This window comes from Aotus nancymaae, unplaced genomic scaffold (genome assembly GCF_030222135.1).
Source record: "Aotus nancymaae isolate 86718 unplaced genomic scaffold, 86718_ANA_hifiasm-v0.15.2.pri h1tg000002l, whole genome shotgun sequence".
NCBI classification, from domain to species: Eukaryota; Metazoa; Chordata; class Mammalia; order Primates; family Aotidae; genus Aotus; species Aotus nancymaae.
The window spans coordinates 18529095-18547316 of record NW_026988413.1 but is presented as its reverse complement, the minus strand read 5'-3'; the positions used below and the strand labels follow the sequence as shown (position 1 = coordinate 18547316).

The following is an 18222-nucleotide window of genomic DNA, read 5'->3' as shown; positions in this document are numbered from 1 at the left end:
CAAGAATTTGAGGTACATTTTGCCCTAAATTTAGGAAACAGGAAAGGCAGCATCATTCTCAATACGCCTGCATAGACTGTGTATCCTTACAGCGCCCAAAACACGACATAAGTTAAACATACCTGTTCTGACCCAAGAGGACTTCAGCAACTGAGATAAGTTGAGCTGTGGATACTGGAAGGCTACAAAAGGGAAAGAATTAGGGAAGGAGAAAAAAAATCTGTAAGAAAAAAACCTCAGGTTTACAACAAAGTCACAACACATTGTCTTTACTATTTAACTCTAAATATGAAAGAACAAAATGTCAGATTAGTGTGAGTACATGGACAGGAGCAATTTCTGAACACATTTGTCTCAAGAACAAAGAGAGAGAGAAAAAGAAATGAAGGGCTGGCTCCAGCCACATCATAGGACACTGCTGCACAGAGGTCACCTGCAAGATCTCCTTTGAATGTCACTGTTCCACAGCAAAGCATGTTCACACTGTGTACCGGACAGCCTGGCTTTCCCAGCCATGTCTCAGGGTAAAGTGATCACATGTGTCGACTTGCCCCGGGCCAGTTAGTGGGCTCCACTGTCCGGCAGACTCGTTGCAGGCATACACGCACCATGCACACTGAAAGCTGCTCTTGGTAAATAACAGCTTTATCTCTGTCTACTTTCATACAGAATAACTTGTAAAGTTCTTCCTTTTAATTAACAATATGCTGAAATACATTACAAATCATTAGGCCATTTGGTTGTTTCGTTTTGAAAAGAATTTGAATTTTTTTGGCCTGACTTCAACTCTGGAATCTACTATATATTTTTTTAATAAATATCTCCCCTTCCCCACCCCCCACCCCCTGCCCCCCACCCTGCCCCGACCCAGCCACCTGCCTTCCATTTGCATTGTGAACCTACTTGCTTTGGCCAAGAAGAAAGGTTTCATGTTTTCACTTTTTATTTTTTTAATTTACACAGTAAAAGTCACTCTTTTCAGCATACAGTTTTAAGGGTTTCAATAAATGTATATATAGTCACATAATCATCACCACAATGAAGATACAGAACAGTGTCATCGCCCTCAAAACACTGCCTTCTGCAGAACAGTTCCATCGCCCCCAAAACACTGCCTTCTGCAGAACAGTTCCATCGCCCCCAAAACACTGCCTTCTGCAGAACAGTTCCATCGCCCCCAAAACACTGCCTTCTGCAGAACAGTTCCATCGCCCCCCAAAACACTGCCTTCTGCAGAACAGTTCCATCGCCCCCAAATCACTGCCTTCTGCAGAACAGTTCCATCGCCCCCAAAACACTGCCTTCCGCAGAACAGTTCCATCGCCCCCAAAACACTGCCTTCCGCAGAACAGTTCCATCACCCCCCAAAACACTTCTGCAGAACAGTTCCATCGCCCCCAAAACAGTCTTCTGCAGAACAGTTCCATCGCCCCCCAAAACACTGCCTTCTGCAGAACAGTTCCATCGCCCCCAAAACACTGCCTTCCGCAGAACAGTTCCATCGCCCCCCAAAACACTGCCTTCTGCAGAACAGTTCCATCGCCCCAAAAACACTGCCTTCTGCAAAACAGTTCCATCGCCCCCAAAACAGTCTTCTGCAGAACAGTTCCATCGCCCCCCAAAACACTGCCTTCTGCAGAACAGTTCCATCGCCCCCAAAACACTGCCTTCCACAGAACAGTTCCATCACCCCCCAAAAAACTGCCTTCCGCAGAACAGTTCCATCGCCCCCAAAACACTGCCTTCTGCAGAATAGTTCCATCGCCCCCAAAACACTGTCTTCTGCAGAACAGTTCCATCGCCCCCAAAACACTGCCTTCCGCAGAACAGTTCCATCGCCCCCCAAAACACTGCCTTCCGCAGAACAGTTCCATCGCCCCCAAAACACTGCCTTCCGCACAACAGTTCCATCGCCCCCAAAACACTGCCTTCCGCAGAACAGTTCCATCGCCCCCAAAACACTGCCTTCCGCACAACAGTTCCATCGCCCCCAAAACACTGCCTTCCGCAGAACAGTTCCATCGCCCCCAAAACACTGCCTTCCGCAGAACAGTTCCATCGCCCCCCAAAACACTGCCTTCTGCAGAACAGTTCCATCGCCCCCCAAAACACTGCCTTCCGCAGAACAGTTCCATCGCCCCCAAAACACTGCCTTCCGCAGAACAGTTCCATCGCCCCCAAAACACTGCCTTCTGCACAACAGTTCCATCGCCCCCCAAAACACTGCCTTCTGCAGAACAGTTCCATCGCCCCCCAAAACACTGCCTTCTGCAGAACAGTTCCGCCCCCAAAACACTGCCTTCTGCAGAACAGTTCCATCGCCCCCAAAACACTGCCTTCCGCAGAACAGTTCCATCGCCCCCAAAACACTGCCTTCCGCAGAACAGTTCCATCGCCCCCCAAAACACTGCCTTCCGCAGAACAGTTCCATCGCCCCCCAAAACACTGCCTTCCGCAGAACAGTTCCATCGCCCCCAAAACACTGCCTTCCGCAGAACAGTTCCATCACCCCCAAAACACTGCCTTCCGCAGAACAGTTCCATCGCCCCCAAAACACTGCCTTCTGCAGAACAGTTCCATTGCCCCCCAAAACACTGTCTTCTGCAGAACAGTTCCATCGCCCCCCAAAACACTGCCTTCCGCAGAACAGTTCCATCACCCCCAAAACACTGCCTTCTGCAGAACAGTTCCATCGCCCCCAAAACACTGCCTTCTGCAGAACAGTTCCATCGCCCCCCAAAACACTGCCTTCTGCAGAACAGTTCCATCGCCCCCCAAAACACTGCCTTCCGCAGAACAGTTCCATCGCCCCCAAAACACTGCCTTCTGCCACCCTTTTGTAGTCAAACTTTCCCGCTGCCCTTAAGTGCTGTCAACCACAAATCCATTCTCGCCCCCTACAGTTAGGCCTTTTCCAGAACTTGTGTACTTTTTAATAGCACCCATGTATTCTCCGAGTAATAAAGCCAGGCACAGTGGGTAAGCAGGGCTCTGCAGACCCACCTGGCTTGAATCCAGTTTTATCAGATTTATATTCTGGCACTCAGTCAGACACTTCATTTGAAAAAAACTTGTCTAGGTGGAAATACTCTGTATGATACTAAAATGGAGAATCCATGCCATTTGCATGTCGTTACACATTCATGATATCCAGAATGAACCCTAATGTCAACTATGGGCTCTGGGTGATGACGATGCGTCAATTCAGGCTGGTCCCAGTAACAAATGGACTACTGTGCTGGGGGATGCTGATAATGGGGGAGGTGACGAATGTGCGGAAGCAGGAGGTATATGGGAAATCACTCAACCTTCTGATCGTATTTGCTGTGAATCCAAAACTTCACTAGGAAGATCAAGTCTTACACTATTATTCTAAGTGAAGTAAACTCAGGAATAGAAAACCAAATATGGTATTTTCCCACTGATATGTGGGAGCTAAGCTACGAGGATGCAAAGGCATAAGAATGATACACTGGATTTTGGGAACTTGTCGGGGACAGTGGAAGGGGGGCGAGGGATAAAAGATTACAAATATGGTGTCGTGTATACTGCTCGGGTGATGGGTGCCCAGGATCTCAAAAAAAATCACCACTGAGAACTTACTCATGCAACCAAATACCACCGGTACCCCAACACCTTAAGAAAAAATAAAATGATGTTTTAAAAATCAAGTCTTTTAAAAACTAAAAAAAATTTCTGAAGAGGTCTACCAGCAAAAATGCCTGCCACATGACCTCTCCAGCGTGTCCAAGGGGGCCGTACTCACGCTCTGCAATCTGCAACACCGGGTATCCCAGATAGAAACTGAACTCCACCACACTCAAGTTCCTCAGCAGCTCGCTCACTTCCGACCCATTCAAGAATCCCTGTGCGCTTCTAACTGCAAAGGTGATGTTCACCGGGCCCCGCCGAGGAGTCACCCTTGAGGAACTGACGGTGATATTCAAGATCTGAAAGAATGAAGCCAGAATAAGCTTCAAAAATAAAACATTCTGCTGAGGGCTTAACCCTGATCTCTCTCTCACAGGTCCTCTGATTTTTTAAAAGGAGGTAAAGTATTTAAAGGAAAAATAACTGGCTTTCTAACCTGGTTCCCTTTTGTAAGAGTTTAAATGCTCAGTTTACTGAAAATGTTTCTTATGTTAAGTGATGAACTGAGCACATGTACAGCCCCTCCTACCCCAAATCCCAGTAAAATAACAATAAGCTGAACAAAGGGGAATAAATCCACACCTGCACTGAGAATGGAAGAAAACCAGTGATTCCATCAAACCTCTGGGGTAGGGAGAAAGGATGGGACTGGATTGATATAAACCAGAAGGGAGGGAGCCAGGATCCAACACACACACAAGCACGGGCTGCAGCAGAGCCGAGGGCCACACTCCCCAAGAGGACCAGAAGGGGCTCCGTGGTGGAGTCAGCAGGCATGAGACCAAGAGCAGGCTCCACAGTGGTAATCGGTGTAATTAATCACAAGCCTGTGCCAAAGAGCTGAGTCCATTGCCTTCCTCCTCAGTCCTTCCTAACTGTCACACCCAGGCCAACACAGGGGTGCTAGCAGCCGCTAGGCCCTCACCCAGAAAAGGCCAAAGAACTGCTCCTGGGGAAAACACACCCCTGCCTAAGAGGACTATGGCAGGTCTGGGCCCTAAGCAAGAAGGTGGGCAGAGACTAAGACAACTCCCGTGCACACCACAGACAAGGAAAGAAAATGAATGAAAACACAGCTGGCTCTGCCCTGAGACACACACTAAAGTGCCCCGTCCCCCGGGAAGAGCCTTTTTATCTTGACGCTGGAAGGAGGGGGTTCCCTGTCTGCTTGCCTCTGACCACACACCGCACCCAGAGAGAAGCCCACCCTGACATATTCCGCCCCGGACCCAGTGCTCCAATGAATTTTCCCATCAGGAGATGGAGCTGACATAGAAAGATATCCCACAACTGAAGGGGAGAGCCGTGCCAGCTACTAAAATGAACAACTTGGTTCTTCATTCCTAACAACAAACCAGCGGTCTCCAGATTGACAGAAACAGCACAAAAGCAAAGGACAGAGATCAACACACAGAGCAAGGACTGCAGAGAAAACAGGAATGACTTAGGGAACAGGAGACGCATTTTAACAATTCTAATTAACGTCCTCAGAGACTTTCAAGGCAATACTGCATCATCACAGGAAAGCCTATGATGGAAACCGAGCAAAGAACAATGAAAAAGAAGCTAAAAAATTCAATAGACAGATTGCATAACATAACAGACACAGCTAAGGACTAAATTAATGACTTGGAAGATGAAATTTAGTAACTCTGTAGAAACAGAGACTAAAAAGAGATGGAAAATACGAGGAAAAAATAAGAAATATGGAAAGTGGATCCAGGAGCACCAAAATCTATTTTGACATCCATTTTGGAAAAAGAGAGGAAAGAATGTAGACAGAAAAAATATCAAAGAAATATAAAAACATTAGCAGTTTCCATGCAATACGTACAACGCCTGTTCTTAGTAGCTGTACGGAAACAACAGTATGGGTAGGCATTCCCCCACTGGATACTTAGGGTGATACCATTCCTTTCTAGCTAATTCTTGAATTTCCTGAATATGGTCACGTCTCTTCAGCTCACCCTATCTGAGTTCCCCGGGTATCAGCTACCCTACAACCTTCAAAGCTGCTCAGCCCATGCACGCTATGCCGACCCTACGCCATAGGAAGAGATCCATCCCGACCCATGTAAACTGGGTTTCCGCCACTGGAGGGAATAAGAGTTAAGTGCATCCTAAATTAAATGATGTGGAACAATTTCCCCTTTAAAGGCTAAAGCCGTCTGTTCTGCGTTCAGTGACGTTCTCACCTGCACCGTGAGGTTATACGTTCCCTGGTGGTGTTTTCTCACTTCAAAGAGAGCTGTCATTAGGCCTTTCTCGATGCGCTGGGTGAAGTTGCAGAAGCCGGTATCCACGCTCGGAGGCACAAACTGAAGTACTGAAAAGAAAAACAAGCAAAGTCCCACCAATGAGGTGTTCCTGCTTCTGGAGTATTTAGAAATCAAGAGAGAGAAACATAGTATCTAAATCAACTAATTCATCCACAGCATGGGATTAAGTACTGTGATGTACCATTTCTACTTATTATTGCATGGAAATGTAAAAAGCAACTTTGCAGTAAATGAAGACATGCAATGTGAGGATGACTGGTATCATTTTAAAATGAAAAATAGATATCTAAGATAAGAATGTGAGGACCAAAAGACGCAAGGGATAGAAACATTTAAAATGTATATAAATTCACTGTAGATTAATTCTTAAGTATTTATGGGTGAAATTACATGACATATGGCATTGCTTTAAAACACTCTAGTGTCCATAAAAATGTTCATGGGGGATAGATGAAACAAAATTGGTGATGCTGATAATTTTTTTAAGCTTAATGGTGGATATATGTAGGCTTAGTATGTTACTCTCTCTACTTTTGTAAATGTTTGAATATGTCTACAGTGAAAAGTTAAATACATTTAGAAATTATTGTTAACTGCCAGGCATGGTGGCTCACGCCTGTAATCCCAGCACTTTGGGAGGCTGAGGCGGGCAGATCATTTGAGATCAGGAGTTCGAAACCAGCCTGGCCAAAATGATGAAACCCCATCTCTACTAAAAATACAAAAATTAGCCGGGCATGGTGGTTGGCACCTGTAATCTCGGCTACTCAGGAGGCTCAGGCAGGTGAATTGCTTGAGACCGGGGGCGGAGGTTGCAGTGAGCAGAGATCGTACCATTGCACTCCAGCCTGAGCAACAGAGCAAGACTCTGTCTCGCAAAAAAAAGAAATTACTGTTAACTTCATATACATGTTTAAAGTCTTTCTTTTTAGAGGCTATATAGGCTGAACTTTGTGTGGGTGAGATGATACAATGCCTGAGATTTACTTCAAGATAGTGCAAGAGGAGGGGAAGCAGATGGTAGATGGGGATGTGGCCACAACAAGACTGGCTAGGAACAGAAAAATGATTGAAGACGCACAATGAGTACATGGTGGCCTGTTAAACTATCCTATGTACTTTTGTATATGCTTGAAATTTCCCGTAATTATAAACACTTTTGAAAAGTTAAATAATAAGGTCGGATGTGGTAGCTCACACTCATAATCCCAGCACTTTGGGAGGCCAAGGCAGGAGGATCGCTTGAGCCCAGGAGTTTAAGACCAGCCTGGGCAACTTAGGGAGAACCTTGTCTCTACAAAACATAACTTATTTAAAATTTTTTTTTTTTTTTAAGACAGTGTCTCACTCTGTTGCCCAGGCTGGAGTACAGTGGCACAATCTTGTCTCACTGCAGTCTCCACCTCCTGGGTTCAAGTGATTCTCCTGCCTCAGCCACCCAAGTAGCTGGGATTACAGGAGTATGCCACCATGCCCGGCTAATTTTTGTATTTTTAGTAGAGATGAGGCTTTGCCATGTTACCCAGGCTCATCTCAGACTCCTGACCTCAAGTGATCCGACCACCTTAGCCTCTCAAAGTGCTCAGATTACAGGCATCAGCCATCGCACCTGGTCTAAATTTTTTTATTTTTTGTAAAGACAAGGTTTCATCATGTTGCCCAGGCTGGTCTCAAACTCATGAGCTCAAGTTATCTGTCTGCCTCAGCCTCCCAAAGTGGTGGTATCACAGGTGTGAGCCACCACACCTGGTCTAAAACAATAATTTTCAAAAAAATTAGCCAGGCATGGTGATGTACACTTTTAGTCCTAACTACTCAGAAGACTGAAGCAGGAGGATTGTTTGAGCTCAGGGGTTTGAGGCTTCAATGAGCTATGATCACACCACTGCATTCCAGCCTGGGTGACAGAGTGAGATCTTGTCTCTAAAAATCATCATCATCATAATCAATTCTACAAAAGATTTCCAATATTTTTAAAATACAGAAAAATAAAACGAAATTCTTTTTACAAATCAAAACAACTCTGTTGACTTGTCTCACCTGTTTGAACTTGGAACCTGGACTCTGGCACAAGGAAAGAAGGTTTCACAGACAAGATTAAAGGAGTCTGGTCACGCACAAGCTTACTGTTTATAAGCACATTTATGACCGATATTGCCGTGTAAACGAAAGGACCGGATGTTACCAGGAAAGTGAAGTCAGTAAACAGTTCATAAACCTAGGGAAGTAAGAAATACAAAGACAATTCAAACTTAAAGGAAGCTGTGTTAGAAAAATTAAAAATTATAAATAAACTAAAAAACTGGTAGTTTCAAATGAAGGGGCAGCGCATCACAGATCATCAAAATTTCATTTTAGTTACTGCTTTTACTCTCTGTCAATCTTTGCAAAAACAGCACAAAATTATGAGAGCAGCAAGAAGGAACAGTCAGTAACAAGAACTGAATAATGAGTTATAGGGCATTCAAGGTGTTTGTTGTGTTTAAAACACATAAAAAGGGATACTTACACTACTGAGCAGCACTGTCCAAAATAAATATACAAGGAGCCACTCATGTAATTAAAAAATTTCTAATGGCCACATTAAAAGACATAAGAACAAGTGAAATTAACTTTAAATGCATTTTACTTAATATATCTAAAACATCATTTCAACATGAAGTCAATACAAACATCATTAATGAGATATTCTACACTCCTTTTTTCACTGCATTTTTGAAGTCTGTCGTCTATGTCTGTCTATATGTATGTATTTTCCCCCCATAGCTCATCTCGGTTCGGACGAGCCCCATTTCACTGCTACATCGCCACGCATGGGCTACAGTTCTGGTTCCGGATGACTCTGCTCTAGATGGACGTGGCTTTCTGGGATCATTGAGGAGAAGTGGTACCAGCATGGGATCCAGTCCAAAAGATTTAGATCTCCATCTCTGTCCCACAAATGTCCAGAAAGGTGCACCTGTACTCACTCTAACATCTAATGTAAACATGAATCCAAGTCTTTTCGTGTAAATCAAGGTAAGTAAAATCATGTAGATGATTTTACTGCTGCTCTGGTCTGAGAGCCCTTTGTTCCAACTCTGCCCACACATCCCCCAAAGGACTAACCCTGACCTCATGTGGGATCAGGAAAGGCCTTTCCAATGTAGTGACAGTGGAGTGAAGATCCAGATGATGAGCAGGAGTTACCCAGGAGACAGGAGGGAAGAGAGGAAAGAAAATGATTCCATGGCCGTAATCACCTGCCTCTAACCTGGGGCTCTCACATCAGCCCCGGTCCCATCAAACATCATACTCCTGAGCCTCTGGGACTCACCTTCAGTTCCACTGCACGGTTGAAGTGAATCCTCAGTACTTCTTTGATTGCTGTAATGATGTACTCCTGCACAGCTCTTCTGGCCAGCACTACAAATTAAAGCCAACCACCAAATGCATTTTAATGTCATTATGAATCACACCTCTGGAACCCAGCACTGTGCCAAAATGCGTTAGCAGCTCCAAAAGTCTTTTTGTAAAACAAAGGCCAGACCAAGACAGAACAGGGGTTAAGGATCTAGTTGCTGCTAACTACCTGGAGAAGAACAGCAGTGGGGACTTTGAAGACACGAGGTCAACTCTGCATGGCATCAGCTCAACACACTAAGAAAACCCTCTTTGCCCCAGACAGGTTAGATCAGGAATCAGCAGCAATGACACAGCCAGAGGACAAGGTGCTTCTAGTTCTCATTTTCACCTGGACAAATTCCAGGCTGCCTCTTGGTTCTGTCCCTGACAACAAAACAGGAGGCTTTAAAAGCTCTCAGAAGTAACATTTTAAATGACCTTAAGATGTTACTCAACAAAACCAGATGACACCTTCCTCTGTAAAATGAGGTCTCCTACCCTAATGTTACAAGGCAAAACGTGAAGAGTTTTTACCACTAATAATAAGGAAAAAAATATTTCCACAATTCCCACATATTAAAATTTATGTAGAAAATAAAATATTTCTCATAACCAAAGTCTAGCTCTCTTTAACTTTCTTCACATTTTAAAAGTTTCATTTAAAAATCTGTACTAATAAGCCTGTCTCAGTGTTTAGTAAGCTTGTTCTTCTTTTCCCAATTTTTTCTCTCCTCTTCCATCAACTTCCCATAATGCAGAATTAGAATACACTTGATACTGTAATTGCTTTCCATTTCCTGATTTTAATTTTTAAAACTGGAGACAGAATCACTCTGCATTCTTTAAAAAACAAATATTTAAGTTACATTTGATTGTTTTTTCCTATGAATCAGTGATCTGAATTGTTTTTAAAGCTGGGTGGGGGCTTCTTTATTAGTTTATGAGGCCATTGGAACAAATCTACAGCCCCTAACCACCTTGCTGAGTCATAACAGCAGCCAATTCCGCATGGCCCACATAGGCTCCAAGTGGGTTGGACTATGCCATAGATTTGAAAGGGAAAGATAAAATGAGTAGGAAGGAAAGAGGGAAGAGTGGAAAGAAGAAAAAATGCCTTATTTAAAGGAGGAAATGAAGAGGGTGGGAGAAATGAGGGAGGAGGGAGACAGGAAGGAGGTAACAGAAAAGGAGGAGGGAGGGAGAGGCAGGGGAGGGAAGGAGGGAGAGAAGGAAGGGAGGGAGGAAGGAAGGGAGGGAGGAAGGTAGGGAGGGAGAGGAGGGGAGGGGAGGGGAGGGGAGGGGAGGGGAGGGGAGGGGAGGGGAGGGGAGGGGAGGGGGAGGAACTCAAGAGCTAAACTTGGGGGAAATAGAGGCAGAATGAGAAATCAGAAACAGAAAACCCGTAAAGAGGAAAGCAGGAAGAATACATTGTAAGCAGCCCCACACAGCTAAAGACATCATCGGTCCAAATGTCACTCTGTAAAGTCCCTACAGTCACCACTATGACCTCCACCTTCTCTGGGGAATCTGAGAAAGATATAAAACTGCAACATTAGGATATGAGGACACGAGTCTTTGGGAAAAGGGATCATCAGCAAACAACTCTCTTACAGATCTTTTCCCAAATGTCTAGTTTTCCCAGAGCTAAGAGAAGAGAGGCGAGAGAGACTTTCAGAGGCAGCGCAGGGTCAGAAAGGCCCTGAGTGGAAGCACACCTCATGCCTCCCAGGGCACGTGCAGGCAAGTGCTTCCTCCGCCATCATGGATTCCCAGTACCCAGAGTGGTTCTGCTTTACCATCACAGAGCGCACATGAAGAATCCTTTCAGGGGTACGTGGAGTCACCTCAACCCCCTCACCACACTCTCTCACTAACGGATAACTATGAAAAGGACAGCAAGGTCCAATCTAAATGAAGATGAGAAATGAGCCGTTATTTCCTCTGGGTCAAAGGTATCACCGGGAGCAAATGATGGCACTTATCTCTGCTAAAAGACACAATTTAATAGAATGGACACTTACCCGCAACCCTGAACATTTACATAAACTGTTCAAGTGTACTTACAATGGCTGAATTTTACTCCAAAAAGCTGTTAAAAATACATGGATAACTAATAAAGGCACCAAATGTCATTAAGTGTAAACCGCATATGAAAGTTAAATCCAGCTATGAGGACTCCTAAAGAAGCTTTCAATAACTGTCTTAATAAGCTGCTTACAACTGACCCCTTTGTAACAACTTTGTACCTACTTTGTAATAATTTTGTAAAAAGGAAGAAAAGTATCATGTGCATGAGAAACGCTTTTCCCTCCTCCCTGGACTGCTCTCATCTTGAGAGTCAAGTTCATGATTTTGTTCCAGCTACGTTTCCTAGCATAATTACCTGCTCCTCCCATCACAGCGCCTCATCTCCAGACATGATGACTGTCTCCTTCCCCAGAAGACACTGTCTCTTCATCCTCAAATGACAATATTCTATTCTTCCTTTTGTGGGAATCTCCAGTTTCACATTCTTCCGAACCCGTCCCTGATCATCCCAAATAGCCACTCTTGGAAACTCCGTGGTAAGCACCGTTACTCTGTGGCTCAGTACCATCTTCCTGGGCCCTGAGCTGCTCAAAGGAGGGCTTGTATTTTACCCGTCTGTATATCCCTAAAAGCTTCCAGAAGCACCGCAGACATACTAAGTGCTCAATCATCCCTTGTCACATAGAATAATGAATGTTTCCCTTTGGGGTGTAGGGAGCAAAGGCTGTCCCAGCCTCTTTCTCCAAAGCCATTCCCCCGGTACGGTGTTGATCACTGACACGTACATGCCATCAGGATCCTTGCTCCCACCTGCTTACTCAGAGGGACGTGGCACTGTGAGCCCCTCCCAGCCCCCTGCCCCAACCACAGGAGGGAAAAGACCCACCATTCTCCTCCTCTTCCCCCTCCACATTCTCTGCTCCTCTCCTTCCTGGCCCACTCCACCCACTCCTCTACCCCTTCTGCCATTTTTGTCCCCTTTTCCATTTCTGTGCTCCACTCCTACCAAAATCAACCAAGCTGTGGTTCAGACACAGTCATGGCCCTGAAGACCACACACACCTGTCATCTCTTGTGAGAAGAAATGCAGAGACCCTGACCAAGCAGGCCACCATTGCAGGATGTTACCCTTAAAATAAGTCTACCTGTCAGGCATGTCCTTAGGGGGACACCAGCTTCATGTGGCCACGACAGCCGTGCCACTGCAAGGGTAGCTGCTGGCCAGTCTGCTAGCAACCCAGGCTGCCCGGGGAGGGAACCATAGGCTGAAACTGGACTCGGAGGACATTTAGTTATACTACTTTACTACTTTTCTTTTCTTTTCTTTTTTTTTTTTTTTTTTGAGATGGAGCTTCACTCCTGTTGCCCAGGCTGGAGTGCAATGGCACGATCTCAGCTCACCACAACCTCCGCCTCCCCAGTTCAAGCGATTCTCCTGCCTTAGCCTCCCGAGTAGCTGGGATTACAGGTATGTGCTACCATGCCTGGCTAATTTTTTTGTATTTTTAGTAGAGACGGGGTTTCTCCATGTTGGTCAGGCTGGTCGCCAACTCCCGACCTCAGGTGATCCACCTGCCTCGGCCTCCCAAAGTGCTGGGATGACAGGCGTGAGCCACCACGCCCGGCCTCTACTTTTCTTTCCTCAGGACCAAAGTACCATTTACAGGGACTTATGAGAGCAAAGCGCAGTCTGCTTTCAAAGAAAAGTAAGAAGAGTAAATGAGTAAGAAATTGCAAGGGTTACCCTTACGTAGTTGCCCAACTCATTGTTTGAACTAAACAAAAAAGTGTTTTGCTTAAACTATGTCATCTATGCACCTACTGGGTTATGGCAGGACAAAGATCCTACCAAGAACTTCCAAGGCTTGTTTAGTTCTTGGATTTGTTCTAATATTTGTTCTCCTTGTGACTGCTGACTAATAGGCATCATCCCGTGCGTGCCTCTGACGTGGTAGGCAGGGGCGGAGTGTGCTGCAGGCACTAATGCATTTATATCTGAACATCAGCCCAACAAAGCAGGTTCAACTAAGCTCCTTGTTTAATGGGTGAGGTAGCAGACGATTAGAGAGGCTCAATAACTGTCCCAAGAACTCGCAGGAGGTAAGCGGAGGAGTGCTACCTGGGAGTTATCTGAGCCCAGCGCCTCTGCTCTTAACCACAAAGCTCCAGGCCCCAGAGGCACTGCACACAAGCTCCTTAGACAGACTGCCCACCCCAGAGAGGCTGCAGGAAGCTGGGACTTACCAGTTGTGATCAGATAGGCATCAGGGACTGTGATATCACAAACGTATGGCGGCTTGGCAGTGGCCAGTGTTGGTGTGTCGACTGTTGCTTCGAGAGTGAAGGCGGTCACGGGGCGCAGGGATGGCAGGGGAGGAGCAGTGCTGCTCTCTGGGGGGCTCTGACTTAGGGCGTTGCTCATCAGGGTGGAGTCGAGAGGACCAGCAGTGGCAGCACCCGTGCTGGCTGGGCTCACTTCCGTGGAGCTGTTCAGTGGCACCTCTGTGGGTGTGAGCAATGGGTCCACGGCGGTCAGCTCTGTGGGCAGAGGGAAGGGGGTCGCTTCAGAAACAAATGAGGACCCTGCTGGCGGGTATGTGTCAGTGATCAACACCATGCCAGTGGGAATGGCTTTGGAGAAAGAGGCTAGGACAGATGCGTGACCGTCTGTAGCACTGATTTGATCATCAGAAGGTGTCAAAGTTGAGAACAAAGAAAACGCAGGTAAAATGGGCGTTGTGTGGACAGTGGTCAATGGTGAAGCTGCGTGAATCCCGGCAGTCAAGATGTCAAAAGACCCAGAGCTGGGGGGCACCAGTGTGGTGACGGCGGATTCAGGGAAAGAGAGTGAAGACTCAAGAGAGGAGGTAGTTTCAGTGAAAGCTGAGGTAAAATGAGCTTCTGAATCCGTCAGTGAAACCATCGACGCTTCAACAAAAACCAGAGAATCAGAAGGGAAGCTTGACCGTGGCGACGCTTCAGAGAGACTAGGTAGGAAAGTGACGGTGTTTAAAGGCAGCTCAGAACTTGGCTGCAGCTGCGAAAACTCAAGATCTGTAGAGCTGGGAAGAGACAGCCGAGATGACTGCAGATCACTCAAGTGGAACAATCTAAATGTCTCAACCAAGGTAGAAAAAGGCTGAGACGTGAAGGGGGACAGGTCACTTGGCATCAGAGACAGAGACGCTTCTGAAGGTGAAGAGATGGAGCCGCTGAGTTCCAGCGGGGGCGTTGAGAAAAAGCTGGATGCGAAATCCAAAGCACCTCCGGGTTTATAATCGGAAAAACTGGAAGAACCTTGGTCAGAGAAAAGTGAAGACTCCACTGAAGGAACCACGCTGTAAGGCGTAAAAACACTCGGGTCTCTGACAGCAGGTGATGGTGTGTTTTTGTTCGCTATGGCAGAGAGAGATGAGTCAAGGAGAATGCTGGTGATGACCGAGAAGAATGCAGCGGTCACGCTGGATGGTATCACCTGCGTTTCTGCAACAGACGAGGAGCCAGCAGTGGAATGGAGTGACGCCGGCACAGAGAGGTGGCCATGCGCAGGGGGAGCCTGTGTGGTTGTAACGCTGCTCACATCCACCTCGGTGGAAACACCAACACTCATCTCTGAGATTTCCATGGATCTGGAAGAAAGTGGGACCATAGGTCTGGAGGGGAAAAGCGTATTAAACACTGGAGGATCTTCCTCAAATTCAGAGAGGTCTGCTACAACGCTATTCATTAGAGAGATGCTGCTTTCTTCCAGCACGGCCATGGTCAGGGTCTCTGCACCATCCCCTGATCCCACGTCTTTCTCCACGAGGCTTGTGGCCAGAACGTGCTGAGGTGAAGCCACAGTGCAGGCTGCGCACCAAGTGTATGGTCTGAATGAGGATACTGGGCTCAGGAAGGGAGTGCTGTCCACGAGACTGGAGAGAGCTGAATGGCTGAGCAATTCTGACGTCTTGCTGGAGTCACTAGGGAGAAAGGGCTTAGATGAAACATCGGTTGGTGGAGCAGAAAAGGACACAAATGCAAGAGAGGTTGAAAGCAACGCAGAATGTGTCCTGCCAAACGCAAGGGCAGTGTGCGATGCAGTCACAGTAGAGTATGTTCTTGGAGAGGTGGTTTCTTCTAGACTTTGACTCAACACAGTGGTCACATCAGGGTATCTGTCTGTACTTGTGGCCCAAACCTCCTCTGGAGGCTGTGAGACCTCCCCCAAGGAGGGAAACGGTCTAGTAACACCATTGCCTAATAGCTGCGGCATTAAAGACCGGGAGCTTAAAAAAAGGGGGGTTTCCACACCCTCTGTTAGGGAAGTCACCATCTCTGGCAGAGTCCTGCCTGATAAATGACTGTAAGCATCAGTAGGATAAAGCACCAAATTCCTGCCAGGAGTTGGAACGATGCCCTCAGAGGTGCGAAAAGCTGACCGAAAGGCGTGGAAATGACTGGCGGACTCAGCATATGCTGCTGGTTGTCGCGTTGTGTTCTGCCAGCCCGATGTCACTTCTTCATCTTGTAAAGAAACCATGGGTAATGACGGAGTGAGCATGGGTTCCAACGCTCCCCCGGGCAGCCCCAGTGGGCTGACAGTGATATACTGTATTGGAGAAACCATCCGTGGAGTGGCCCAGTGAGTATCTGGCAGAAAGTTATCCATCTCATCGTCATCGACGGCCACCTCATTACTCGTCACTGACACGTAAGTTGCCACAAAGATGCTGTGAGCTGCTGTACTTTCGGTCTGTTTTCCTTGGTTAAAAAAGGCTGTATCAAAAGTAGTGGCAGATGGTGGGGCTGTGACATGGAGAGGACTGCTGTGCTGGGACTCTGGCGCGGTTTCTGTTAAGGCCACTTGTGCAGCGCTGTGCCCAGTGCTTTTCTTCAGCACGAGCTCCACGGAGTATAAGGAAAGGTTGTGCTGTTCCGGAGAGAGCTCATCTATCGAGAAAATCAGAGCTGCGTTAGCGCAATGCATTGGAAGCCACGTGGCTAACGTTTTGTTTCAGGCATGAGAATTTACTCATCCAACAAACATCCATTCACCATAAATATCCATGAATCATGGTCAGAACTTAAACAGCTAGTTGGAAACCAGAAATTGACAGAATTACCATCAGGACAATATCTGCAAATATTCCTAAACTTGGCCACTGTTTTTAAACTAAGCTGTGTGTATTTGGGGGTGGGGGGGGTTACACATTCACATAGTTTTTCCCACAGAACCATGGGATACCAGAAACATAGGAGGCTGTTTAGTCCATTTTCTCTCATTTATGACTTGAGGAAAGAGAGATTTCCCAAAGGTAAATAAATCAATTTCAAGACCACCCAGACAGAGTGGAGCTGGTATCTGAATATAAGGCTGCCTTGACTCCAGAGCCTGCGTGTTTTCTCTTCCATGATAGAAGCTGGCTTCTAAGAGAAATGAACACAGCAACTCATTACATTAGTCACTACCCAAGTAAGAGAGCTCCCCTATTCCCCAGCTGTGCTCCCCAACACAGTGGCTGTGGCTTCCACACGAAGGCCCCAGGCTGCCTGCAGGCTCAGCTTCCATCATTTCCTGCCCGACTCTCAGGCCTTCCCAGCTATGCTCTGGAACCTGCAGTTCCCCAAACCCAAACACCCTGTGGGCTCCATGGCTGTGCACATTCTCACCGCCACCTGGAATGTGCTTCCCCGGTTCTCTACCTGGATGGCTCCTGCTGGCCCTTCAGATGCAGCACAGATAGGAGCTTCATCCTCGATGCTCTAAAGCTGGGTTGGCGCCTCGCCCTAGACCTCTCCCTGTCCTTATCGTGCCCACTGAAATGAACTGTCTGCTCACTAGATTCTGGGCTTCCTAAGGACAGACACTGTTTACCTGCCTCCCCAGTGCCCAGCACAGTAAATGATCTATAGTAGGAGCTCAATCAATAACAGCTCGATAAATGAATGGAATCCAAGGATACCAAGCTCTGACAAGTGCCAACATTATCCCAACATCTGTTCAAAAGTGTTTATTCCTTAACCTTGTGACAGTTGACATTATTATTTAATAACCTGAGGCCTCTCCACCTGTAATTCAGATACAACGTAGCCTAGAGAAACAGGACAAGTGACAGCCCAGCCACTGAAGAAAGCCCAGGGCCCAGGGACTGTCCTCTGCAGCCCAGGCCGGGGGACTGCACAACTATCACAATCCATAACAACATCTCATTTCTCTAATCCCAGCAGTCTATCAGAACATAGCTGTGTGAAATGGTATAAGAATAGTCTTGAGTTCACTCTATTTTTTTTTAAGTAAGTCATTTCTATTCTATTTCTAGCAATACAGCAGACTAGAGATCTTAAAACTCTCTACTTCAGAACATTTAAGATTACTTAAGTAATGTTTGAAAACCATCTTCTAAGTGACTGGATGGCCTGCAAGACAGTAAGGAGAAAGTGCTGAGTGCGGGAATAAAACTGGAGCTGCCTTAGGGCAGAGACTGGGGATCCAAGGCAGGTACTGGACCAGTTGGCCTGCTGTTTAGGCCACAGGGGACCAAGGGACAAGTGTTAGCCTAGACAAGGTAAGAACCCAATTGAAGACCATTTTCCAAAAGTGGAGGCAGGAAGTGTCATAATCTCAGAGAAAGAGTGAGTTAGGAGGAAATACGTCCACTTTTCAGAAGACGGCAAAAGCAGCTACTGGCTTCCAATACGGTCCGACTTGAGAGCACCCTGGACTGACTTTCCCTTTTCCCTGTTGGACTCTCCTCAGTCTCTCGCTTCTGTTCCTCAGGATCATGGCCTAGAATAAAATATGCACATAAACCCATGTCTCAGGCTTTGCTTTCTGGGGGTTAAACCCAGGTTAAAACACTGCTATGACTTGTATTATGTGCTCCCAATACTCCTATAT

The 18222-nt window shown here is 46.5% G+C and overlaps 1 protein-coding gene across 1 annotated transcript in view; it reads right to left on the bottom strand.

Moving 5' to 3' along the window:
* The window catches only part of KIAA1549 (KIAA1549 ortholog), a 109134-nt gene that overhangs the window by 73576 nt on the left and 17336 nt on the right, over positions 1–18222 (bottom strand). The window contains exons 2-7 of the mRNA XM_012447576.2: positions 13587–16274; positions 9247–9335; positions 7971–8148; positions 5847–5977; positions 3767–3950; positions 123–182 (exon numbers count right to left, since the gene is read on the bottom strand). Coding sequence (XP_012302999.2) covers positions 123–182; positions 3767–3950; positions 5847–5977; positions 7971–8148; positions 9247–9335; positions 13587–15993 — 3049 coding nt within the window. The 5' untranslated portion in view covers positions 15994–16274. The remainder of the gene's footprint in view (positions 1–122; positions 183–3766; positions 3951–5846; positions 5978–7970; positions 8149–9246; positions 9336–13586; positions 16275–18222) is intronic.